The sequence below is a fragment of the Chelonoidis abingdonii genome, chromosome 23, assembly GCF_003597395.2.
Source record: "Chelonoidis abingdonii isolate Lonesome George chromosome 23, CheloAbing_2.0, whole genome shotgun sequence".
NCBI lineage: Eukaryota > Metazoa > Chordata > Testudines > Testudinidae > Chelonoidis > Chelonoidis abingdonii.
Window position 1 is genome coordinate 15,297,495 of NC_133791.1, and position 25,588 is coordinate 15,323,082.

A 25,588-nucleotide genomic window follows, 5' to 3' on the forward strand; every position below is an offset into this window, starting at 1 on the left:
ACAAATCAAGTTTGGGCACTCTGCCTTACCTCCTATGTAGCTCTTGCAGGCATGTAGTTGTCTGTTCCCAGGTGTGTGTGTGGTCAGCATATGAGGAGATAAGAACAGTCTATGCTCTTCATAACTGAACCGTCTCAGGGATTCTACCAGTGGGTACTGACACTCTCAGGCTTCAGAGTCTTCCTCCTCCCAATGATTGGCTTTTGGTTGCCCTTCTCACTAAGACCAGAGACAGAACAGTTGAAATAACCAATTTTGTATGTGTCTCTTTAGTAACCGGTGAAGGAGATGGGGATAGGAGCAGGCAATAACCACTTAACATATCAATGCATAACGATGGTACAAGCTTACAGAAACCCCAGGCAATAGGGGGGGGGGGGGGGGGGGGGGGGTAATCTGCAAATTGCGGTACACAAGGAAGCCAATTATAGGTTACGAAATTGCTATGTTTATTATCTAATAGCCATTTAAGGGAAAGGTAAAGACCTAGAGGCTCAATCCAGCAATCTACACAAATTTGTCTCATTTCGTTTCTTCGAGGGCTGGTGGCACATGCCTGTAACAGTTAGTTTTCCCCTTCCTCCTGTTCAGCTTATGTAGAGGCATAAAAACTATATTGTGGAGTCAGTTCAATGGATCCCGCCTCTCCACGATGGAGCAGTAAATTAATCGTGTTTAGATTGTACACTCTCCGAATAGGGACTAGTGTTCATGGTATATGTTCAGCATCTAGTACAGTGATCTAAATGTGACCCCTCCGTACTACTGAATACAGATATTGTATAATAACGACCACTATGCTGTCCCCAATATGGCGCGCAAGTTAGCGAACCTAATCTTGTCCAAGACAAATCATAAGTAAACAGCTAGTGGTGATTAGATTTTTAAAGGATTTTCTCGCTGCAAACATGGAATGTTCCAGTAACACAGATGAACAGTGTATTGGAGAGAGAGGTTTTTATAAGACCTTCAAAGGAACCTGTCACCACCTCACGCAGAGCACACCCAGCACGAGACCCTGAGTGCAAAGGGCAAAATAAAGCCCACACATAGGAAGGGAATCAAACAAGTGACCAGGGAGTGACACCTGGCTCCAGTCTGGGGAGCCTGACAACGCTGATGGCTTTGGGTCCTCAGTGTGCAGCTGCAATAAACGCCAGTCAGTGCTGTCCCTCTGGCGAGGGGTCAAGGATGGTCGAAGGAGTGAGTAAGTATTGCACAGAGACAGGTCTATGTGGCAGTTCCCATGCTCTGCCTAAAACAACAGGAAGTCCGCGGCACCTTAAAGACTAACAGTTTTTGGGCTTAAGCTTCGTGGGTAAAAACCCACTTCTTCAGATGCATAGGAGGAAAATTGCAGAATAGGCATAAATATGTATTGCACATGAAGAGAGGATATTGGGTTCCCACTCATAAGGTAACATCCTGCTCTTCATGCCAGTATATATTTATGCCTGTATCTGCAATTTCACTCCATGCATCTGAAGAAGTGGTTTTACCATGAAAGCTTAAGCCCAAATAAATCTGTTAGTCTCTAAGGTGCCTCTGGACTCCTCGTGTGTCTTGTGGACACAGATAACATGGCTAACCCCTCTGATACTTAATGCCCTGACTGTCTTCCCACACACACAACCCGCACACCCCTCGGTCCCTGGAGCCTCTCTCTCTACCCAACACCTCACCTTGCGGCTCCCAGCAGGGTCCCACTCCCTCAGCGTGTGAGGGACAGACCCTAGACTGCAGCCCAGGTAAAGGAGATGGATTCCACCCTTCCCTGGAACGGTGGGACTCTAGGCTTCCCGCTCCACGTGATACCATGTGGAGGTAGGGAGGATATTCAGCAGGGCAGCTCCTGCCCCCCACTACCCCACCCCCCAGCACACCTCTGCACACACCCCCCATGCCCAGCTCCCGACCCCTGCACTAACCACCTCCTGGGGCCACCACTCTGGCCCCGCCTTCTCTTACCCCCTCCCCCTGCGCCATGTTCCCACCACCCATGCCCTCTCAGCCCCCTCATCTCTTACTCCCATGCCATGCCCCACCCCACCTCAATCTGACACACCCCAACCCAGCCCCGACGACCCCTCTCATCCACCCCCCTGCCCACTCTCTCGGCCCCCACCCTCCTCTTACCCCCTCCCATGCTGCCCACCCCGTGCCAGCTCCCACACCCCTTAATCCCAACCTCTGCCCCCTCCTCCCCCCCGCAGCTCCCCCCTTTACCACCCAGTGGCCCAGTTCCCTCCTGACCTCCCTCACCCCACCATGAGCTCCCCCCGCCCTCTGACCCTCCCCGTGCCCACTCCCCGCCCCTCTGACCCCTCCCGCGTGCCAGCTTCCCCCCTCACCCCATTGCAGCTCCCCGCCTCTGCACCCCCTCTCCCGTGCCCTGTCCCCTCCCTGACTCCTCCGTCACCGCCCGTGCCAGCCCCCGCCCTGACCCCCCCGTTGCCCCGCCCCCCGTACCTGCGGGCCGCCCCGGCCGCCAGAGCCCCGCGATGCGCTCGGACGCCCCGCCCGTATATATGGGCCCGTGTCCAGCTCGGCCTCCCGCTCGCAGGAAGGCCCGCAGCAGCGCCCGCTCGCCTCCTGTCCGGCGGCCCCGACTCCCATGTGCCAGCACCGAGGCCGGCGCTGGCGGCAGGCCGCCCGGGACGCGGACCGCGGGTCCCATGGCGGAGCAACACGCGGCTGAGGGACGACCCTCAAACCGCCGCAGCGCCGGCGCATCCTACTCGCCGACTGCGCCGGTCTGGGCCACGCTAGGAACCGGGGGAACGGACTCACTGCGCCGCGGCCTAGGGACCGTCTCCACAATTCCCACGATGCGAAAGGAAGCGGGGCCGGCTCATGGAACCGATGCGTCCCCTCGGTCGTGGCTTCTACTTGTGTCCAAGAAAAGTTCTGTTCGCTCGTGGTTGCAAGGAAACGTCCCCATATAAAGTGAGTGGAACGGTGCCTGTGATGTTGCAGAGTACTGCAGGCCGCCTGAAACAAGAAGAGGCGTGAACTGCCGCGGCACCCCAATGGGACTATTAGACCCCAAACGCCAGCAAGACATGTTCCTTTCTGGCAAAAGGTCTGTTTATACAGACTCTTGATTGGGGCCTGGATGAGGAAACACAAAGTGTTTTCTCTTCAGCTTGCGAGGTGAGTGGCGCTTCAACATTGTTTCAGACACCTTTAAGGCCATGGCTGATACAAAAGAGCTCCAACTGTGGCTCCCCCGGCACAGCACCTTTCCCCAGCACTCGATGTGGTGAGCAGAGCCTCACAGGGTGTTTCCTGGCCTGTTTGATAGCCCCGCCCCATCCACGTTCATATTATGCGCTGTTAATCGGTTGGTCCCCCACTCAGAGCAGGTCAGATGACACTGGTAAAAAGCATAGAGCGCCTAGTGCTGCCGGCTCTATCTTGGCAGAGCTGCACTGGTGCTAGAGCCATGGTCCCTCACTTTTGTGCTGGTGATCCTTTGCAATAGCAAGCCCTCTGAGTGTGCACCCCCCAATAAAATTAAAACCACTCTTTAATATTTTAAGCACGTTATAAATGCTGGAGGGAAGGCGCGGTTTGGGTGGAGGGCTGACAGCTCGCCACTCCCCATGTAGAACTTCAACACCCTGAAAGGGTCCCCGACCCCAGTTGAAACCTAGGTGCTAAAGGCCAATGGGGGACGACATAAGAAAAACCTCCATACATGCAGACAAGACCCCAGTGTGTGTATTAAAATCCTTTAGCTCCCGGCCCGGCTGATGGGAAGGGCAGCGCGGGTCACGTGCAACTGAGCCTCACAAAGCGCTGGCTCGGGGGGGGACGGGAGCCGCGCGCCCGGGAAAAGGCGTGTTGCGGGCCGGCAGCGCCTCTGCCCCGGCCTCCGCCTCCCGCCGAGAAGAGCCGGAGCCGTAGTGGGGGGTCGGCCCATCGCTGGAGAAGTCGAGCCTGGGCGGTGCACAGGGGGACACATGCGGGCCCGAAGAGGTTGGAGAGCGGCAGCTGGGGGCCACTGCAGCCGTAACGGGGCCCAGGGTGCACTGGGTGTGGGCTCGGGAGCGGGGAGGCTGGGGGCAACTGCAGCCATACAGGGTCCCGGGGTCGCACAGGGTGGGCTTAGGAAGCAGCAGCCCGGGGGCACTTTGCACCGTATGGGGTCCGGGGTTCCGGGACCAGGTCGGAGGCTGGGGAGGGATGCTGGGGTCTCAGGAGTGGGGGAGACTCTGCGGCAGCCCTAGAATCTTTGCCCCACAATGGACCTGTCCCTCTCCCTGCCCCTACGGCGGAGTCTGGTTCCCTGTGGTGCCGCACCTCCGTTCCCCGCGCTCCAGGAAGCTGGTGTTGCATGTCTCCTTCCTATCTCGCCGCTCCGCCCAGCGAGCACAAGTTCTTAAATAACCCTCCCCGCTTCTGCCTTCCGACTGCTTTGGGGGCAGTTGGCAGTGGCGTTATCCCATGCTCGCTGTGGGAAACTGAGGCCGGGAAGGGTTGGCTCCAGGTCAGTCAGGTGACAGTGCACAGGGACAAGAACAAGTCTCCCTGATCCTTGTCACTCGACTGTCAGGCCTTATTCTATACGGACAGGAGGAACTCAAAGACTATCAGACATTGCCAGTGAGGAGCCCTTTGTCTCTTTATCACCCCCTTCCAGGGTCATTGGAGATGGCTCGTCCCCTTGGTGACAGGCGTAGTTGGCACTCGGCACCTTAGCATGCAAGGCTGGGTCTGATGGACCATTGTCTGACCCAGTATGGCTGTCCTCATGTTAACAACTTACTTCTAGTATATAAGTGATATGCTGTTAAGGGAGTTGCAGTTTCCCTTTACTGGTGATTATGAACACAGCTTAGAACATTTGTCTTCACACTGTCTGCCAGTGCGTGAGCAGAATCTTAGACTTTCCCTTCCTTTCTTCCCTGCAGGGCCCACTATTATATCCGGAGAGCACCTTCTACTTTATATACTGACTCATCCAACTCTGGTTTGCTGTCTGACATTGGAATAGGACAGCTGATTCAGTCTCAACCTGCCATGGATTCCATGTGTGATATGCGCAAGTCCTTGATCTTTGCCTCTTGTTCCTCACTAAAGCAAGGATACTTGCTCTACCTCACGGAAGGTGTAGGAACCCATTTAATATGTGCGAGGTCCTCATACACGTCAGTGGGAGAGATTGAAGGCATAAATAGCCAATCATCTTCCAAACTCTCTCTTCTTTGTCCATTACTCACAGGAGGTGAGCTATAAGTGTATTCCTTCCTGGAATGTAACTATCTCCTCAGTGGAGATCCTTCACCTCTCTAACCGCTCAGTGACAGACTTGAAGGTGGCAATTTGCAAAAGAAACTCAAAACAGACCAAAGAGAGAGCTGGAACGTCAAATTATATGCAAATGTAATACAATTAACTTAGTGTTAACGACTGGATGGTTGCGTATTATACACTAACTTGAATCTATTTCCCTTTAGTTAATTCTCCTCAACACAACACTTCCATGTTTGCAGGGAAAAATCCCTTTAAAATCTAATCACCACTGATGCTGTTTACTTTATGCATTTGTCTTGGACAAGATTTAGGTGCCTAACTCTGCGCAGCCATATTGGGGTACAGAATAGTGGTCGTTATTATACAATATCTGTATTCCAGTAGTACGGAGGGGTCACATTTAGGATCACTGTACTAGATGCTGTACATATACACATGAAGACATAGTCCCTATTCTGGAGAGTGTACAATCTAAAACTACAGATTAATTTTATGCTCCATCGTGGAGGAGCAGGGATCCATTGAACTGACTCCAAAATAAATGAGTTATGCCCTATACATCAAGTGAACAGGGGTAAGGGGAAAACAACTGTTACAGCCATTGTGACCAGCCAGCCCTTCGAAGAAGAAGAAGAATGAGAGAATTTGTGTAGATTGCTGGATTGGGCCTCTAGGCTTTTACCCTTTCCCTTATGTGGCTATTTAGATAAACATTAGCAATTCTGTAACCCTATTGATTTGGCTTTCCCTTTTGTGTACCGCAATTTGCAGATGTTACCAGTATTGCCTGGGGTTTCTGTAAGCTTGTACCATGTTATGCATGAATTTTAAGTGGTTTATGCCTGCTCATTATCCCCATTCTTCCTTCACCCTGGTTACTAAAGATGAAATACAAAATTGGTTATTTTCAATCTGGTTCTGTCTCTGTCTTAGTGAAAATGGCAACCAAAGCCAATCCATTGGAGGGGAAGACTCTGAAGCCTGAGAGTGTCAGGTCTCAGCTGGAGACATCCCTTGAGAGGTTACAGATGAAGAGCGTAGACTTGTTCTATCTCCATATGCCTGACCACAACACCCCTGTGGAACAGACACTACATGCCTGCAATGAACTATACAAGGAGGTAAAGGCAGAGGCCCAAACCTATGACTTTGTCCACTTGTCTTTTGTTTTGTTTTATCTAGGTTTACTTGTCTCTTCTCCTGCTTTTTATTGCAGGGGGTAGTGTGAGTACAGTGGTGAGGGGGCAGAGTTACACAAGGCAGGGAGGAGAAAAAGCAATGGCCTGTGTAAGGTCTAAACAGCTGGTACCATACAGTATCTCCTGGTGATTCATTTAGTACTATAAATAAGATCTCTTAAGTTCTAATAAGCTTTAGGATTTCCGATCTTTGCCTCCTGCTGTAAATTGGTCCTGTGCTATGTTTTGCATTAACAGGTAGGGAAATGAGTTTTTAAAGGGTGTAAATCCAGCTCTTCTAGTTCAAACAAAAGAAGGGAAACATTTTTATTATTTTTGGGTCTTGTAACTCATTCCCATTTGGAGAAGGGGGTGATCAAAAAAGGAAGCTAATTTGGGGACTAAAATCAGTTGACACTCCGTTTCACGATGTTAATCTTAACTGTGTGTGTAAATACACTCTGCAAAAGACCGAGATTAAATACTCTCTGTATTCCTCTACAGGGAAAGTTTAAGGAGCTTGGTCTGTCGAACTATGCAGCTTGGGAGGTGGCAGAAATCTATACCATCTGCAAGTACAACAGCTGGGTGCTTCCAACTGTGTATCAGGTGAGGGTTGCAGATTTAATATGGTCTACCAGACTTCTGCAGCTCTAGTCCCTCTTTACCCAACCTGGAGCTAGAGGGGCCTGTTCAGGTGGGGACTACTCCTCCAGGATGATCTCATGAAGCTTCACCCACTGAGGGCAGTTTCTGGGAAAATGGGAGTTGGAGAGTCTCACTGAGTAGTTTGGAAAGCCTAAGCAAGTCAAAATTCACAAACTTCAACTTTTATTCGTGTTGCAAGAGTCCTGGGAACCTGTCGCTTTATTGTGGTAGGTTCTAGGAGTCCCCGTCTCAGACCGAGACCATATTGTGCTAGTTACTGTACAAACACTGAACAAAAAGATGTTTCATTTAGTGTGGTAAGACCTTTTTGGGCAAGTGCAATTAGAAAGCAAAGTGAGGTCACTGCTCAGACGTAGTTAAGAGTATACGTGTCTGTCATTTCTTCCAGCAATTTCCTGGATGTGAAACTGACAATAATGTAATGTTTATCAGTACCATACACTGATCCGGGAAATGTGTTCTTTAGCAGGCACCAATTTATTGTGACCTGGGGACTGTCTGTTCTGACTCCTTCCATATGACACAAAATGTATCCACGGAGGGGGAGGAAAAGGGCTATTCCAGCTCCACTGGAATTTTGCACTTTTGATTTGAATGCAATGCAGATACATCATGGAGCTAAATGGGAGTCAATCTGTGCATATGCAATGATGGTTAAATAACTGCTGCAAAGGAACTTGCTGCTGGGACACACATTTTTTCAGGATATTTGGAAGGGGTTAACATGGGCAGATGCCTGTCTAAACAAAAGGCACAGTCCTGTTAATGCCATGAGCACAGATCCAGAGCACTTGGTTTTATCTCTGAATAGTTGTAGACAAGGCAAAGGAAAAGGAAAAGCAGAACCACTTTTTTCTGAATGTTAGTTAATTTGCCTTGCAGGCATGTGGCTTTGAAGTTGTCACTGCTAAATCAGGTCCAGTTGGTTGTGGGAAGTTAAAATCTGCATGTAGCTTTGATGCCGCAGTTTACTCAGGCACCCATGGTGATCAGTGGCAGGGCAGGGCAGTGACGGGCACGTCAGGAGTGTAGGTAAATGATGCCAACAGTGTTGACAATCCACTAGGAACGGGACTGAGCCACTTCATATAGGTGGCCAAATAGCCATCAAACGGCAACACGTCTTGATCGTTAGTAGCCTTCTGGATTCTCACCATCGGATAGGGAGCCCTTCCTCTTGCATTAGCCCCCCATAAGCTAGCCAGGTTCTACTCTGAAGTTCTAAGTGCTCTTTTTTGTTATAGGGCATGTACAATGCAACCACTCGCCAAGTGGAAACCGAGCTGTTGCCGTGCCTTAGACACTGTGGAATGCGGTTCTATGCCTACAATCCTTTGGCAGGTATGAGCTGGGCAAGGGTGAGGAGGAAAGGTCTGCTAAATGGGGTGGGGGATGGAACTGAACCAAACAGAACAAAAATAGGTCGGATATTGGCCTGCCTCCCTCTGAATAGGGCTCCCTCCACTTCAGCCAAATTGCCCCCACTAACAGTGGTCTAAGAAGTGAATAACAATGGTGGTGTTGGGATGAGTGGGTGGCTCAGGGGACAGATAATGAGCTACAGAGCCCTCCACCTGTAAGTCACCATTGAATGAGTTGCTCTCCATCCATTTCCTAGTTTACTTGTAGGTCTGTATCCCTGTATGCCACTCTTACAAACAGTCTCTGTGTCAGCAGAGATGAAGGATTGAATGGGGCCATGAAAGCTGATCCTTTGCAGGCCAAGGCAGAGGCTACCCATGCTGTGTTCATCAGTTTTCAGGGCTGCCAGGCTGACACCTTTCCCCAACACTAGATTCACAAGAGATATTTACATGTAGTAAAGTGACAGCTGTAATGACTCAAGTGTCTTGATGCCAAGAAGTCCCTCTTGTCTTACTAGGGCAGAGGGCCCCTTCCCTACAAAGGGCTCTGAATAGGTGGAGTGTTTACACCCTACATTTCACTTCTTGCCCTGTCCCATCCTGGGTTTTATGCCTGGGTTGCAGGAGAGGCCATGGGGTATACAAAGCTACAGTATTTTTTGCACGCTGTACAATTCCATGCACCACAAAATCCTGGCCACTGATGTTATTGAACCCCTGCAGGAGGGCTGCTGACAGGGAAGTACAAGTATGAAGATAAAGACACGGTCCAACCGACTGGCAGGTTTTTTGGAAATGATTGGGCCCAGATATACAGGGACAGGTAAGTTTCCAGATGGTAGAATGGCAGAGACACAGACTTCTCCTGAGGGTAGAACAGTGGTCCTCAACCAGGGCCCGAGGCCCACTGAGGGGCTGCGAGCTGGTTTCAGGCAGTCTGCCAAGCAGGGCCGGCATTAGACTTGTTGGGGCCCAGAGCAGAAAGATGAAGCCCTGCCATATGGGGCTGAAGCCTGGGGGCCTATGCCCTGCCATCCGGGGCTGACGCCCAAGCCTGAGCAACTAAGCTTTGCAGGGCTCCCTGTGGTGTGGAGCCCCCGGCTATTGCCCCGATTGCTAGCACCTAATGCCAGCCTTGGCTTTTATATGCTGAAAAACAGTTGTGGCACAAGTGGGCTGTGGAGTTTTTATAGTGTGTGGCGGGGGGGAGGCACTCACAGAAAAAGGTTGAGAATCCCTGGGCTAGAGTGTTACCCTTGATTCAGCCTAGATGAATCCCCAAGCGAAGATGCAGGAGAAGATACAAATGACTAAAGTTTGTTCAGTGATTATGCCCACAGGCAGGTGATCTCCCTCAGTTATTGCTGAGCAACTCTTACACTGTCCCTGTGCAGTGGTGCTTTGGCGCTCCCCTGCAGCGCTCGGGTGGTGGGAATTTGTTAACTAGAGGGATGGTTTAATGATCATAAAGAGAACGAGTGTGGTGGCTTTATTACAGCAGAGGATTGGGTACGGGTGCTTTCTACAGTCTAGTTCAGGGGTTCTCAGCCTTTTTCTTTGAGCCCGTGCCCCCAAACATGCTATAAACTCCACAGTCCACCTGTGCCACAATAACTTTTTTTCTGCCTATAAAAGCCAGGGCTGGTGTCGGAGAAGAAAGCAGGGTAGCTGCCTGGGCCCCATGCTACAGGAGCCCCCATGAAGCCACATTGCTCAGGCTTTGGCTTCAGCCCCGAGCGGCAGGGCCCTGGGCTTCAGCCCCGGGCAGCGGGGCTTTGGCTTTCTGCCGAGGGCCCCAGTGAGTCTAATGCCCCTACTTGGCGGACCCCCTGAAACCTGCTCACGGTCCTCTAGGGGGCCTTAGGCCCCTGGTTGAGAACTACTGGTCTAGTTCCAGCTTTGCCACTGACTTGTTCTGTGGACTTGCAAAAATCACTTAAATAGCTGTCTCCTCATTTGTGAAATGGGGGATATTGACCTTCCATACAGGAGGCTGAAGCTGAATGTTTGCAAAGTGCTTTCAGCTCTTGATGAAAGGCCTACAAGAAGAACAAAAGGTAGTCAGGTTTTTTCTGGCTAGCCATCTAACATCTAGTGCACCCTTAGTACACTAATGGTCTGGTATCTGGAAAGGATGCAGGGGCATGAGCTGGCCCCTGTAAACTTGTTTGCTGTATCTACACAATCTGTTATACTAGCTAGCTAAAAAAAAATTTAAATTCTGCACCAGTGAAATACAAGTTCTTGAGTCCGAAGCCTCAACAGGCAACATTATGCTTGTTAAACAGTGACTGCAGCATCCCTGATCTCTAGGGGAGGTTGCCTTTTGGATCACCCCAAAACCGTTTGGGTAGCATAGGCCATAAGGGCTGCACTGGGGACATGCAACAGTCCGGTCTTGGACCTGTTGGAGGTAGGAGTGCCCTTTGTTCTCTTGCCTGCAGTATGGATCCATGTCTGAGTCATGAGAAGCCAGAGATAGTTGAGTTAGTAAAATGAATGCTCCATTAATGTCTCCTTTGCTGCAGATACTGGAAGGAGCACCATTTCCAAGCCATTGCCCTGGTCGAGAAAGCATTAGGGCAGGCTTATGGCTCTAACCCCCCCAGCCTAACTTCAGCTGCTTTACGCTGGATGTACAACCACTCCAAACTTCAGGTAATTGCTTGACTTTAACATAAGACAGTTGGTATGTCCAAAGAACTGGAACTCTGCAACTGGATTTCTTTGGCTTTTCCTGCTGCAGTACATCAGCAGTGAGATCTGTCCTTTAATCCACTCAGACCCTACTGCTCTGTCCTTTTTGAAACCTTACTTTGGTCTTTCAGTGCCAAGCTGTTGCACGCAGCAGAGTATAGGAATGAATCAGCTGTACACTTCCCTTTGTATTTTGTCTCCAAGGCCTGAAGGAAAGTGGAAGATGTTAAATGCCCGTTGCTCTAGTTTTAACTTTTCTCAGCCAGCCACTTCCTCATGAGGTGATCCACTGGCTTTTCATATGGCCAGGAAATTAATGGTTATGTTCTCTTCCTTTCCCAAAACATCCCTCTGGCCACCCAGAGAGCATGAATTGGCAGCATTTGAGGGGTTGGCAAGACTTGAAGGCAGTGACAGCACACTGAGTTCTGGCCTTGTTAACAGGACTGCAGTTACGACATATTTCCCCAAATATCCAGTAGTTGCCAAAGAGCAACGTTCAGCTGAAAGACAAACAGAGCTGAAGTCTGATGTTTGTTACAAGATGGGAGGCAAGCTGGTTTTCCTATAAGGTAACTCCTCCCTTTCCACTGCAGGGTGCCCTTGGAGATGCAGTGATCATTGGGATGTCCAACATGGATCAGCTGCAGCAGAACCTCACATGCAGTGAAGAAGGCCCTCTGCTCCCAGCTGTGGTGGAAGCATTTGATAAAGCCTGGCATCTAGTAGCACATGACTGTCCCAACTACTTCCGGTAGAAAATGAAGGTAGCAAATTTAGTGTGGGGATGGTAACCAGTATCCTGGCATCTGAGACCTAACTCCTCCCATAGTGTTTGAGGAAATTTCACTCTTGGATCAGTGAACGTATTAGTGTCACATTGGGGTTTCCTTGCACTAGAGTTGAAGTTCTTCATACAATCACAAGCCTCACTGTTTCTATGCTGACTTAATGGTAGTTGCACATGGTGTCTAAGCTATAAGGTGTCTGGTTTTTCCTTAAAACTAAAAGCCATAATTGCCATGAGAATGTCCCTTAATAGGGCAGCTCCTGTTTTCACTTGAGCACACAAAATAGTGTTGTGATTTGGTGATGGAATTCATATAAGGAACTGGCGCTGTCATAGGGCCACTTGAAGTGTCCAAGTAGGAATGTGGATATTTGTCTTCAATCAGCTGTCAGAATAAAGCATTTTCTAACTCAGGCCATGCCTGTTTAATTGAATGTTGGGTTGTGTTTTGAATTTCTACTTAAAGCTGTTTTAATAACATTCAAACCCAATCACAGTAGCAGTTCCAAGGACAGTTGTGTTAAAGCGATGGAGTTCCATTAGGAAGGATGCAGGTTCCAATTTTGCTTGTGCTGTTCACTTATGAAGGGACTTTAGCCCAGTTACTTGCCCTCTTTCTAAGGCAAGAGCTGTGAAAACAAGCCTCTCTAAAGCTAGGAGAGGATCTTCAAAGTGCAAACTAGGCATTCAGAAACTGTCTTAAGCCATCAGGATTTCAGCCCAGGTGCAAGCTTCCTAAAACAGGTTTTGTTAAATAACAGAACTGCAGGAATAACCTTAATGTAGTTTGGCTCAAGAATGGGAACTATGCTGCCCATTATTTAACTGTTTAAACAGCAGTTTGTTTACTCCAGTCTAATGACATAACTTCCTCACTTCTGTTGAAGACAACTCACTTGAACAGTGGACAGCATACTCAAGACCAGTCCTAGGGTTGCTAATTTTGGTTGAGTATTCCTGGAGGTTTCATCACATGATAGTCTTTAATTGAAGATTAATCTTTAATTCCTGGAGGCTCCTGAACAGTCCTGGAGGGCTGACAACCTGTCTTACCTCTGGTGGAATTTTCCACAGGCAGTGTGTAACCTAAACATGTGGTTCAGACTAGACCAGTGGTGGTCAGCTGGTAGTTTTTGATCAACTGGTGGATCATGGAGCCTTTGACAGTTGACCTGTCTAGGGTTGTCAAACTGGGAGATTGTCTGTCTGTTAACAGTCCTGCAGTGGGGCTAAGGCAGGCTCCTTGCCTGCCCCGGCCCTATGCTGCTCCTGGGGGCGGAAGGGAGATTTCTGCACACTGCCCTTGTGTATAGGGACTGCTGCCTGCAGCTCCCATTGGCTGGAGATGGGGAACCACGGCCAATGGGAGCAGTGAGGGTGGTGCCTGCAGACAGGGGCAGCATGCTGAGCCTCCTCCCCTGAGGAGCTACTGCTGGACATGCTCTTCCTGCACTCCAACCCCCTGCCTTGGCCCTAAGACTCCCCCCTCCCCAAACTCCCTCCCAGAACCTGCTGCCCCTTTTGCACCCCAAGCTCCTGCCCTAGCCCTGAGCCCCCTCCTGCACCCCAACCCCCGGCTCAGTCTGGAGTCTCTCCTACACTCTGAACCCCTTGGCCTCAGCCTAAAGCCCACACCCCAGCCCAGTGAAAGTGAGGGTGAGGGAGAGTGAGCAACAGAAGGAGGGGGGATAGAGTGAGCAGGAAAGGGTGTTTCATAGATTCATAGACTCTAGGACTGGAAGGGACCTCGAGAGGTCATCGAGTCCAGTCCCCTGCCCTCATGGCAGGACCAAATACTGTCTAGACCATTCCTGATAGACATTTATCTAACCTACTCTTAAATATCTCCACAGATGGAAATTCCACAACCTCCCTAGGCAATTTATTCCAGTATTTGTGTGATTACTGTTGTTTCTACATTTTCTTTGAGGTAGATCCTGGGTTGCACTTAAATTCAAAAAGTGATCTTGTGCTTGAAAAGGTTGGAGATCTAGACTCATGCAACTGCTGAATTACAACTGGTCATGTGACTGCTTTACCACCACAGTGCCCCCTCTGTCTTGATCGTGTAGTTGCAACCTCAGTTCTGCATCCTAAAATCCTAACTACAGGATTTTGCCTGCTTCTGTAGATTGAGTATTGTACACACATAATCCTCACTGCCACAGCAGCTCTACTTCAGAGGTTAGTTACATCAATATTTGAAGTATAACTTTTAAGACTCTTTCCCCTTTCTAAGGGAATGAGTAGTTTTTTAGCCTTGGAGGTGCTGGGCCAAGAATCAGTTACAGAAAAATCACAGGTATTCTATGCTAGAAGTTGGAGTGGAGATAATTCTTCTATATCAATGGTTTTCAACCTGTAGTCCGCAGACCTCTGGAGTCTTCAGACTATATCTAGGGGTTCTGGTTGGCATTACCATAGAAGAGCAGTTTTCAACCTGTAGTCTGCAGAGTGCTTAAGATTTCAAAAGGGGTCTGCATGTGAAAGGAAGTTAAACTGCTGCTCTGTTACCATTCTACACAAGAAATATGCCATGCTTGAGGGAAGCTGCAGTAGTTCTGGTGATGCTTTGTTGTTAAACAGGCTCAGTGAAGACAGAAGGAACTTACTAAAAGGTGGCAGAGGCATCCTTTGGCTTCAGGGGTAATTTAGTCAAGTACCTGCTCTCAAAGGAGGGGAGGGATAGCTCAGTGGTTTGAGCACTGGCCTACTAAACCTAGGGTTGTAAGTTCAGTCCTTGAGGGAGCCACTTAGGGATCTGGGACAAAATCAGTACTGGATCCTGCTAGTAAAGGTCTCTTCCAGCTCTGAGAGAGGTTCACTTAGCTGTAGAATTAAGACAAAACCCAGCATCCTAGGTGCGATTAGCTCCTTTACAGAAGAACTGTTTAAATGCAACTTGGCTCCATACAACTGTCATTTCTAATGCAAAGTGAGCGGTTCAAAGGTAATTTTCTGTAGAGAGAAAGGATGATGAGGCAGTGAAGTAGATTTGCAGAGATATGGCTCAAGTTTGAACAATAAGCACAGCGTGGAAAGGGTTACACTTCCTACATGAAACTTTAGGCCGCTCTCAGGTTCTGCACATTTTCTCCTGGCCCAGGGATGCTCAAAGAGGCAGTCAGAGTCAGCACAAGCAAGAATTCAAAATTTCTACTTAATTTTTATATATAAACCATTTGCATCATCTTTGATAAATAGCAAGTCTGTAGGTTGATCAACTTTGTCCTACTGCACCTGAGGGAGAGTAGCCATGGGCTTTAGTGGAGTATTCTTGAAATAGAACAAACTGTCTCTGTCGTCCTATAGCAGGTCTTTTAGTTAATTGTCATTTTCTTCATCGTCGTCCTCCTCCTTCTCCTCCATCTCTGAGCTTTCTTCTGCCAACTGCTGGAAGTCTCCTGTTTCAGAATGCCACATGCACTTCATGGTCACTTTAAACTCTGCCATCTCATAGCCAAAGAGTTTCTGAAAGGGAGACAGGAACTTTGTCACTCATACTGCTAAGCTTCCACATTAAGTAACACCTTTCAACTGGATGACGACAAAACTGGGGATGTAAGCAAGAATCAAAGGGTGCATTTTAATATAAAGATAAGTTGTTCAACTTGAGGTAGACCAAAAGCATGAAGCTATTTTAATGCAGACTTTTCCCTTCAAACTCGATTAGATGGATCCCTTCCTCAGTCCATGCCACTCTCAGGCAGCTATGATTTTACTGCTGGTTTCAAAATGCACAGTATAAAACTAGAACGCAAATGCAGGATTCATATCTCAACATGCAAGACATTTAATTCTTTTAGCAATACCTGGTCTATCATTCAATCATCCTAGTAATTTCTACTTGTGATCTTAGAATTAAACAATACCTGTCTCAGCACAGGGTATTTCTCAAGTGATCAGCTGGACTCCATCTGCATCTTGGGCTATTCTTCCAGCTGGTCATTAATCCCCAGTCAAGTATTATTGCTTAGCCGCCAAAACAGCTCTTAAGGATGCATATTACAACCCTAATCAAGAGCAGCTATGCATTATTGTTAATAGCCAGAACTGTAGTCATTTGATTTGAGTACAAATGGTGTCTCACACTGAATTCAATCTGCTGGCCACACTGATTTGTAATTTCATGAAAGATCCACAGGCCTTGTTACTGGATGGAAATAGTGGCTGCCTGTGAACTATAGCTGCATAACTGCTGCCAATACATTACTCACCAAGACACGAGCCTGTTCAGGGGTCAGAACATCCCCTTCCTTGCAGACTTCATAATCAGAAAGCAGTGTCACGACTCCTGCAGGAACAGGGAGAAGAAGGAGATCCAGGCAGGGGGATGAATACCACATGAGGTTAGAGAACACTGGAGCTGCTGTGGTGATCAGAGCTCCCAGCCTGGTTCTCTGTTGCTGACAGCATAGAGTAATGAAGCTTCAACTCAGCAGCACAATAAATTGGTTTGATTTTTACATAGGCAGACAGTTCTGTGAGGAACTGTAATATAATGTAAGGCATGTATCAGTTTTTGAAATTGATATGCAGTGTAAACCCACTTCAGCGACTGATCTCTTAGCAGGTGTTTGCTTCATACCTGTCCTCTCCCAAATGCTGAGTCCCACAGCTCCCCCATTTTCATGCAATTACTAGTTCAGGCTGCTTCCTTCCTCCCAATTCCATTGACAGAAACAGGAGACTTCACACGACAGCCTGTGGCTTTGCCAAGGCATATAATAAAGTAAATAAATTACATTTTCCATGAGAAATCCTTGTGACCTGCAGGTCAAGTCCAGGTGACTGATTTGAAAAACCCAGCCTTGTAGGAGATGGGGCTTTCATCTGGTGCTTGGCTTATCCTGACCAGCTCAGAGACAAGAATATTACAATACAGAATAAACAATTCCAGTGCCAACCATAGGAGGAGGAAGGGGCGTTTAATATTAGATGTTCCCTGCTGAACATATGCTCTGACTTCTGCATCCATCATCTAACACTCTCCCTGCCAGGCCTTTCTGCATATATGCTGACCAAGAGGTTACCAACATTTATTAAATAAAAGCCAGTAAGTCTGGAATAATTTTAGTGGCAGAAAGTTAATTATGATCATATGCCCCAGTCAGCTCACATACCTTTCTTCAAAGCCGTTGGCAATCCCAGCTGCCGTAATTGAGGCTCCATGGAGTGGGGAAACTGCTCCAGGGGCCCTGTGTCCAGGCTTACTGTGAATGTTGCCTTGTTACCTGCACGGGCAAAGTCCACCTCTTTGAACTGAGAGAACCATCTGGGGGGTGGGAAGGATACAAGAGTATTACTTATGTAAGAAACCTCCAGCTACAGAATAAACCTCACTTGGGATGGGTCAGCCTTGGAACTCATCTATCCTACTCCAAGAGGTGCGGACATTGTGAAATCAGCATCTGTGGGTTTTGTACTACTGCTCATCACTGCAGTATCCAAACACCTTCCATGCACAACAGATCAGCAGTAATAAGGCCCAGAGTAATTTTTTTTTTGGCAGGGAGAGTGTCTTGGGGAGGGTGGGGGATATGGGGGAAAAGAGAGTAAGTGATGTTGTAAATGTTTTGTTGATGGTGGAAAAGCTCTATGTGTAAGCAGGGTTGCAGTTTTTTCTGCTACCTCATTAAAGAAATGTATCCTTTTCAAGGTAGGTTTACAATTCCCTCCTTGCCCCAACAGAATTCCTCTAGTTAGCCTGGGTCCCCAGGCCAGGTTCCCAAGAGATGTTCTACTGCTTACACACGCTCTCTCCTGCACAGGCCAGCAATACCAGAAGGTGATTTGTACTTGTGTCCATGTGTGTACGTAACTCTTGGGGATTCTGGAAAGCTTTTGCAGCTGTTTGACCCCACACTAACTTCACAGGTAAGTGCAAGATATTTTAGAGCAGGGATTGGCAACCTTTGGCACACAGCCAGCCAGGGTAAGTCCCCTGGGGGGCCGGGCCGGTTTGTTTACCTGCCGTGTCCACAGGTTCGGCCGATTGCGGCTCCGCGCTGCGGTTTTCCATTCCAGGCCAATGGGGGCTGTGGGAAACTGCACGGGGCGAGGGATGTGTTGGCCACTGCTTCCCACAGTCCCCATTGGCCTGGAGCAGCAAACCGTGGCCAGTGGAAGCTGTGATCAGCCGCACCTGCGAACGCGGCAGGTAAACAAACCGGCCTGGCCCGCCAGGAAGCTTGGCATGTGGCTTGCCAGGATAAAGCTTGCCGATCCCTGTGTTAGAGCACGAGATTCAGGAAAGGAAAAGTCCAGTCGGCTGTGTTTGTGGGGCGGTGGGCCGGAGATTGCTTAAGCAGTTGCTCACCATGTGGCATTAGATTTTACTCTTATGGAGACCACCCAGTTCAAATGGACAAGTGTAGTTCAACATCTCCAAGAAAGCAGCCGTGTGCGTCAGAGTGTAGCACCTCCCATTCTCTTTTCAATCATGGCATAACCTGCTGTAACTTCCCCCTGCCTTTCCCACCGTAAGTCTTTCCCGTCGCAACTCCAAAGGGAGGTATGCATCCAAGCATTTTAAGCTGAACATTGCCATGAGACCAGCATCAAGGAGAGCAAGAGAACTGCTGCCAATAGCAGCTACTATTTCAGTGCGGGAGAAGAAGCTCAGTCAACTTATTCTTTCTCAGTCAAGATGCAACACTGGTGGCCACTATGCCCCTTTATTTGCCCCCCTCCCCCGATACTTACTCATTCACTTCTTCTTTGGTGCGATTGGTGAACAGGAGACCCACTTCACCTCTTAGGTGTTTGCTGACCTGGAAGATAAGCAATATGTGGAATTCAGCAGTGCGCTTAACCTGGGCTGTGCTGAAGCCCCCTAATAGCACAGAGTTTACTCGGGAAGCCCAGATAATTCAGAGGACTCAACCCTCAGATTTGCAGATCTTGACTAATCAGCCCCAATGTGTCTTGCAGCCCTTTGGTGCTGTGAGGAAGACTAAATTAAGATGTAGATGGCAAGTCTATTTCAGGAGACTTTTCCTCCTGACATGAAACCTGTTCTGTGGCTGAAGGAAGCAGTGGCTTGGCAGGACATTCCAGATATAAACTCTAGAGAAAGGAGTTTAGATTGTGGGAGGCGGGAAAGGGAATGAATCACTGGCCTAAGAAAGAATTAAAATCAAGATTCTCAGATGTTCCATGAAGAAAAGTTGGGGAAACCCCATTTGAAAAGTCACTATGATCTAGTCATAGAATTGCTGAAGAAGAAAAAGGAGTTAAACAGAGAATTTTTGGACTCCTGTGAGGGCTCTTAGCATCTGAGTTTAGTTTTTCAAACTGTAGTAAGAATTCCATAAGGTTGAGGCTTCAAATTATTTTTAAAGCTTGGATGGAGGAATTCAGACTATTCACACACTGACTGCAGTCCTCCTTCAGTGAGAGGCTAAAAAGATTTGAAGACATCTGCTAGTGGAGGTCCTTCGAGCTCTCCCAACAATTCTGCCTCCACAGCAAGAAGAAGATTAAGCAGCAATGGCTGAGAGATGCCACTTGTACCTACAACCCAGACCTTCAGGTCTGAGTTGCTATAGTACTAACAAGGAATGTCCCCAATTAGGTATCTTGTGAGCAAGGCACAGTGATTTTATCCCTCACCCCACAACACGCTGGAAGGAGGAAGGGAAATGCTGCAACATCCTTGTGGACCTTTCCTTTGGTGAACTGATTAAAAAGACAAATTTCTTACTGTAGTGGAAGAACCTACGGTGAAGAAAGCTACGCTGACCTGAAGCTAACCACCACCAGAGTCAAAAGGCTGCCTACACTAGAAATGGGAATGTTGTCAAAGGCAACTTGCCTAAAAATCTACATATCAGTGAAGGACCGGCTTTATCATCATCATTGTGGTAGTGGTTAGGCACCCCAGTCGTGGATCAGGACCCCTTTGTGCTAGGTGCTGTATAAACACAGAGCAGAAAAATGGTCCCTGCCCCCAAAGAGCTGACAATCTAAGGAGTCTCAAACTCAATTTACCTTAGGGCCAGTGCCAGTCCTCAAATCCTCCCAGCAGGCCAATAATGTCACTGAAGATGGTGTTCACGCCACTTCCCAGCCCGTTTCCCACCATTTTGCCTCGCTCCCTTGGCCGCATGCCGCCCTGACTCTGCCTGGCAACTAATGATGCTGCCTCCATGGCTGACTAGTGATGGTATCTCTGTCCCTCTCCCCCACCCAATGGGAGCTGCGGGGGCGGTGCCTGCAGCTGGCAGCATGGCTGTATGGGTCTCGCCTCCGCTGGCAACAGCAGGGATAAGAGAATCACTTGTAGGGAGCCGAGCTGCCCAAGGTGAATGACACGTTGCTGAGTGCAACTCCTGGGAGGGTCCTAGGAGCAGCAGATGGAGCAACATTGGGGGGAAGGGCATGTGAATCTCTCCTGCCCGCTTCCCTGCTCCCCGTCCCCCAAGCTGGCAGCCTTGAGGCCAGATGAAAGAACTTTTTAAAAAGTTTCCATGAGCTGCAGTGGGGAGGTTCTCGGGCCAGGACTTTGAGACCCCTGATCTAAGTATCTAAATCCCATTTACTACAGATGGAAGTGTATTGATCCATTCTGACTCGCTAAAACAATTCTTTATTTTCTCTTGAGATTTACAGAAAATAAGGCTTACTTCCAAAACATGCAAAAGCTATGGAAACCACAACATACCTGGTGTAAGTTCTCTTTGTACTCATCAGCTGGCCCCCGTCCCAGTGCCACCATCATAACTTTGTTTTTCCCAAAGAAAATCCTATTGGAAAAGAAGGAAAAGAATCCATCATGATGGGCTCAGTACATCTGCAGAGTTGAATCAGGGATGAAGATGGGTTCTCAATCGGGGAGTCGCAGCCTCTCCCTTTTTAAGGGTTGGGGAAGGTGATCCTGAAACTTCTCTCTTGTAACCTAAGAATTAGGAAAGTGACTGTTCTGCCTCAAACAGGAAAGGGAAGGAAGGTGATAGTCACTGTATCACTTTAGCTCTACGTGCCAGTGCCTGAAAGATGCACCTGCCATGGAACACTGCAGTTGTTTAAATCCTAGGGTTAACCCCAGCACTACAGCCAAGAGCCCCAAGCTACTTCCTGGAAACTATCCTCTTGAGGGGTGGAAGAGAATTAAATTCATAGAGCTCTTCTGGCAGCTTACCTCCCCCTCCCACAGAACTAAGTACAGTAATCTAAGCTATGTATATACCTATAACACAATATTCATAATCGAGATTGCTTCCCCTCGTGGCTAGTGGAGACTACTGCTCACCTGCTGTGCTTCCAGGCACTTCTGATATCCTTCAGCTTGTTGTTTCTCATGTTGACAACAGAGAAGATAAAGAGATATTTGTAGGTGTCCACACATTTCCGCAACTATAGGAGAACATGATGTTGAGCAGTTATAGCAAACATCAGAGAAATCCCCATTGCATACCAATGCGTTTCTGCAACAGCTTAAACACAGAAGATGAGATGGAAGGATTGTTCAAAAATTCTGTTCATGGCAACATCTCTAGCACCCCAGCAATATCAGACACTCCATGGAACTAACAACTATGATTTTGATGTGAGAGTCTCCATTTGAACTAATCAATTGTAAAACTTTTTTTTTTTTTTACATTAAAATAAACTATATATTATACAACACACACAGGATTTGCTAAACTCTCTTTTTCTCCAACCCGTAGCCAGCCAGCCATAGCGATCGTTCACCATTTGGTCTGTTCCGACGCAACCGCGAAGGCTTGATGGCCTGAGAGTCCAACATCAGAACAGACTTGATGAACCCATGTAATAGGAGGTCTGCCTCTGGGCTGCCTCCACTCCTCAGTTGGTAGAATTTTATCCTGGATGTTACAAGCCACCTGGAGTACAGCATTTGCTGGAACGTACTGTGGCATCCTTACGACATGCCCAAAAAGCATAAGGTGCCACTTGCGGACAATGGCCCCAGTAGTCTGTAGACCCAAACGACCATAAACATCTGCATTACAGATGAAGTAATTCCTCTTTATGCCCAATATATGATGTTGACATTGTGTAGAAAGCCTCCAGCTTTGCCCAGTCCATGTGGCATAGCGTCCATGTTTTGCAGCTATACAACAGTATGGGAAGGATACGGCTCAAATAAATCCTGAACTTGGTTGTCATACTAAGATGATGTTGATTCCATATCTGTTGTAAACGGCCCATGGCAGATGCTGTGATGCCAATCTGATGGGAAACCTCTGTGTGAGAACTGGAGGAGCTGGTAAGTATAGAACCCAGATTGCAAAAGCTGGAAACTGATTCGACAGTTTCATTGTTCAAAGAGATTGGAGTCGCAGGTGGACCTGGTCTTAGATTTTGCAGTTTTGACCATGAAATATGGAGACCAATCTTAGTTAACTCCTCCTCCATACGCTGGAGTGCCTCACAAAACCTGTTGGGACTCTGTATTAAAAGAACAATGTCATCAGTGTAGTCAAGGTCTGTGAGCGAGGGATCACCGATCTCAATGCCTGTGAACCTGACGGAATGCTGCATTATGAAATCCATTGCCCGGCAAAAGAGTGCAGGGGCCAGAATGAAAACCCTGCCTAACACCAGATACTGATTTAAAAGGCACTGACATCCGGTTCCCCAAACAAACATGGGCAGTGGTTCCATTATGAAGCTCTCTAATCAAGTCCAGCAAAGTTTTAGGGGCACTTATGCCCTTTAAGGCCTTCCATAACATGACATGGTCTACTGAATCAAATGCAGCCTTAAGATCAATATACGCTATGTGTAGGTGCTTCCTCAACTCGCGATGTATTTCTGACAATAAGCGAAGGGCCAAAATGGTGTCTAATGTGGACCTGTTCCTCATAAAGCCTGACTGTTGGGGACAACGCTTCCAATGCTGCAATGGCTCCAGGCGTGCCAGCAAAACACGCGCAGACACCTTCCCTGGAACAGAGCAAGGAGATCGGCTTGTAGCTCTTACATTCATTACGTGGTCCCTTGCCCTTATGGAGTTAGATCACAATGCCGTCCTTCCAGGTGGTTGGCAAGGTTCCAGTTCTCCACACCAGATGAAAGATGGCCAGAAGTGATTCAGCTACAGGATCAATAGCCATGATTAGCTATTAGCAGCTCTGAGGGGATGCCATCAGCACCATCTGCACGTCTGTTTTTCAGTTTAGAGATGGCACACTTCACTTCATCCAATGTTCGTGCAACAGTACAGATGTCTGGATCCGGAACTGCAGTCACTGTCAAATCATGCAGCTCTGAACAAGTGGCAGCTGGAGGATGGTTCAGGACACTGTGATAATGTTCCATCCAGCGTGAAAGAATGTCATCATCTGATTTACATGGATGCCCTTGGCTGTCGTTCACAATGCTGTTTGTAGTGACTACCTCGACCGCTAAAGTGCATTACACAACTCAACCATTAAGCCCACTGTCCTGCCCCTGGTAGAAGCCAATACCCAAAGAGAGCAAGAAGCCTCATTAATGTAGTTGGTCAAGTGTATGACCCAGTACACAGACAGCACGACAAATTCTTTTATGAGCCTTGTGGCACTCAGCTTAAGTCCTGAGGAGGTTTTACTGTATGCACTCTTTTTTTTTTTTTTTTTTTATAAGAAACTTAACAGATCTTTAATGAATCCATCTGACACAACAGTTGGCCATTCTCAAGTGCTTCTTTTCTATATTTCTGGGGTCTAGTTCAATTGCCTCTGTGTGTCTCAGTTTCCTAACATCTGTAAAGCATATAGTGAGACTTAGTCTGTGTAAAGTATATTAAGAGCCTCACAGGAGGAGATTCTACAGAAGGGAAAGAGCATATCTGTTTTTCTATGATATAGAATGGAAAACTAAATGCAGCACCTTATGACGTATGTTCTTACTTACCTCTTCTATTAAGCTCTGTTTGACTTCTAAGCCTTTCTTTGTGGTTTTTGTTAGGGAAACTGAAAGGAAGCAGATGAGCTTCAGCATTATTGATAACTTGGGGACTGGTTATGTAAAGTACAATTAAAAAGCACAGAAATGTGTCTGCCAAATACACTGAACATCAGCTTTAATGAACTCGAAGACTTTTCACTCATTTCTAGAAGACCATGTGCAACCTTCTAGCACTGATGCTTTGCTGGGCATGCCCGCATGGTTATAGCATCATGGTTTCCTTTACTGATTAAAACCATGAGCTACAAACCATCATTGAAATAAAACATTTCAAGGTCTCATATTGCACTGATGTGCAACAGCACATCACCAGATATTTGCATTATCCCTGGTAGGAGGCAAGAAACTCGTGAATAGAAAGTAAACATCTTTACTGAGGCTACCAAATTGGTTCTATAATTCCCAGACCAACTAACACAGCCTATTCTGCTTAATGTCTGCACACAATTCCCCCCCTCCCTCAGTAACAATGAGTCTGGTGGCACCTTAAAGACTAACAGATTTATTTGGGCCTAAGTTTTCATGGGTAAAAAACCCACTTTTTCAGATGCATGGAGTGAAAATTACAGATACAGGCATAAATATACACTGGCACATGAAGAGAAGAGAGTTACCTTACAAGTGGAGAATCAGTGTTGACAAGGCCAATTCAGTCAAGATGGATGTGGTCCACTTCCAATAATTGATGAGGAGGTATCAATACCAAGAAAGGAAAAATTGCTTTTGTAGTGAAGATAACTCCCTTCTCTTCTTGTGCCTGTATCTGCAATCTTCACGCCATGCATCTGAAGAAGTGGGTTTTTTTAACCAAGAAAGCTTATGCCCAAATAAATGTATCTTGAAGGTGCCGCCAGACTACTCATTGTTTTTGTGGATATGGACTAACTACCCCTTGATACTCACACCTCAGTGGTTCAGTAGCCAAATTAACAATCAACATTACCCAAAAGAGCCACTATAGTCTGAATCCGTTGTTTTGTGGGTGTATGACCAAGTAATCTACAATGAGTTTAATAACATAGTAAAAGCATCCTGAGTGGTTGTTAATTAAATCACAGTGTTTTTATGTCACATGCTGCACGGAGCCGCAGGAGCCACTTTCAAGAGCCCCTTGTGGCTCCCACGCCACAGTATCATGGCACTACAGCAGCCAGGGACCCACTGAGGGTGGAACAGACCCCCTGGGGGCTCCACCTCAGCGGGGCAGGGAAGCTGCCACCAAAACGCGAGTGGCCCTGCCCAGTTCCAGCGCCTTTAGTATGCACAAGGCCCCTGGCGCCAGGCGGGGAGGGCAGAGAGGGTCCCCAGCCCAGGCTCGAGAAGGGGAAGGGGCAGGCGGTGAGCTGAGCTGGGTGGGTGGATAGGGCAGAGAGAGCTCCCAGGCTTGGGGTGGGGGGTAGAGAGTGCCCCCAGCCCAGGCGACGGGGCAGGCGGTGAGATGAGCTGGAGGGGTCCCTGGGCGGGGGAGGGGCAGAGAGGACCCTAGACCCCCAAGCTTGGGCAGGGGGGTCCCTAGGCGGGGTAGAGGTAGAGGTGCAGGGGGAGGGCAAAGACAGCCCCCAAGCTCGGGGAGGGGGGGCAGAAAGGACCTGCAGGCTCGGGGAGGGGAGGAGGCAGGCGGTGAGATAAGCTAGAGGGCTCCCTGGACGGGGAGGGCTCCCAGGCTCGGGGCGGGGGGGGTCAGAGAGGGCCCCCAGGCTCGGGGAGGGGGG

General features: G+C 48.2%; 2 protein-coding genes across 3 annotated transcripts; one reads left to right on the forward strand and one right to left on the reverse strand.

The window, feature by feature from the left end:
* Positions 1-6,160: 6,160 nt before the first annotated feature.
* Positions 6,161-12,370, forward strand: LOC116828987 (aflatoxin B1 aldehyde reductase member 2-like). The gene is made up of 6 exons (XM_032787554.2): positions 6,161-6,380; positions 6,942-7,046; positions 8,351-8,447; positions 9,194-9,293; positions 10,999-11,128; positions 11,764-12,370. The coding sequence occupies exons 1-6, from the start codon at positions 6,198-6,200 to the stop codon at positions 11,923-11,925; spliced, it is 777 nt and encodes a 258-aa protein (XP_032643445.1). The 5' UTR covers positions 6,161-6,197; the 3' UTR covers positions 11,926-12,370.
* Positions 12,371-15,098: 2,728 nt separating this feature from the next.
* On the reverse strand, positions 15,099-23,924 carry MRTO4 (MRT4 homolog, ribosome maturation factor). Of its 2 annotated transcripts, XM_032787555.2 has the most exons (7): positions 23,823-23,924; positions 21,211-21,314; positions 20,623-20,704; positions 18,663-18,730; positions 17,081-17,232; positions 16,175-16,251; positions 15,099-15,428 (listed from the first exon to the last, which is right to left on the reverse strand). In XM_032787555.2, the coding sequence occupies exons 1-7, from the start codon at positions 23,907-23,909 to the stop codon at positions 15,282-15,284; spliced, it is 717 nt and encodes a 238-aa protein (XP_032643446.2). In that variant the 5' UTR covers positions 23,910-23,924; the 3' UTR covers positions 15,099-15,281. The 2 variants fall into 2 exon arrangements, with proteins under 2 accessions (XP_032643446.2, XP_074916476.1); XM_075060375.1 differs by lacking the exons at positions 15,099-15,428; positions 16,175-16,251 and adding an exon at positions 16,270-16,438.
* Positions 23,925-25,588: the final 1,664 nt, after the last annotated feature.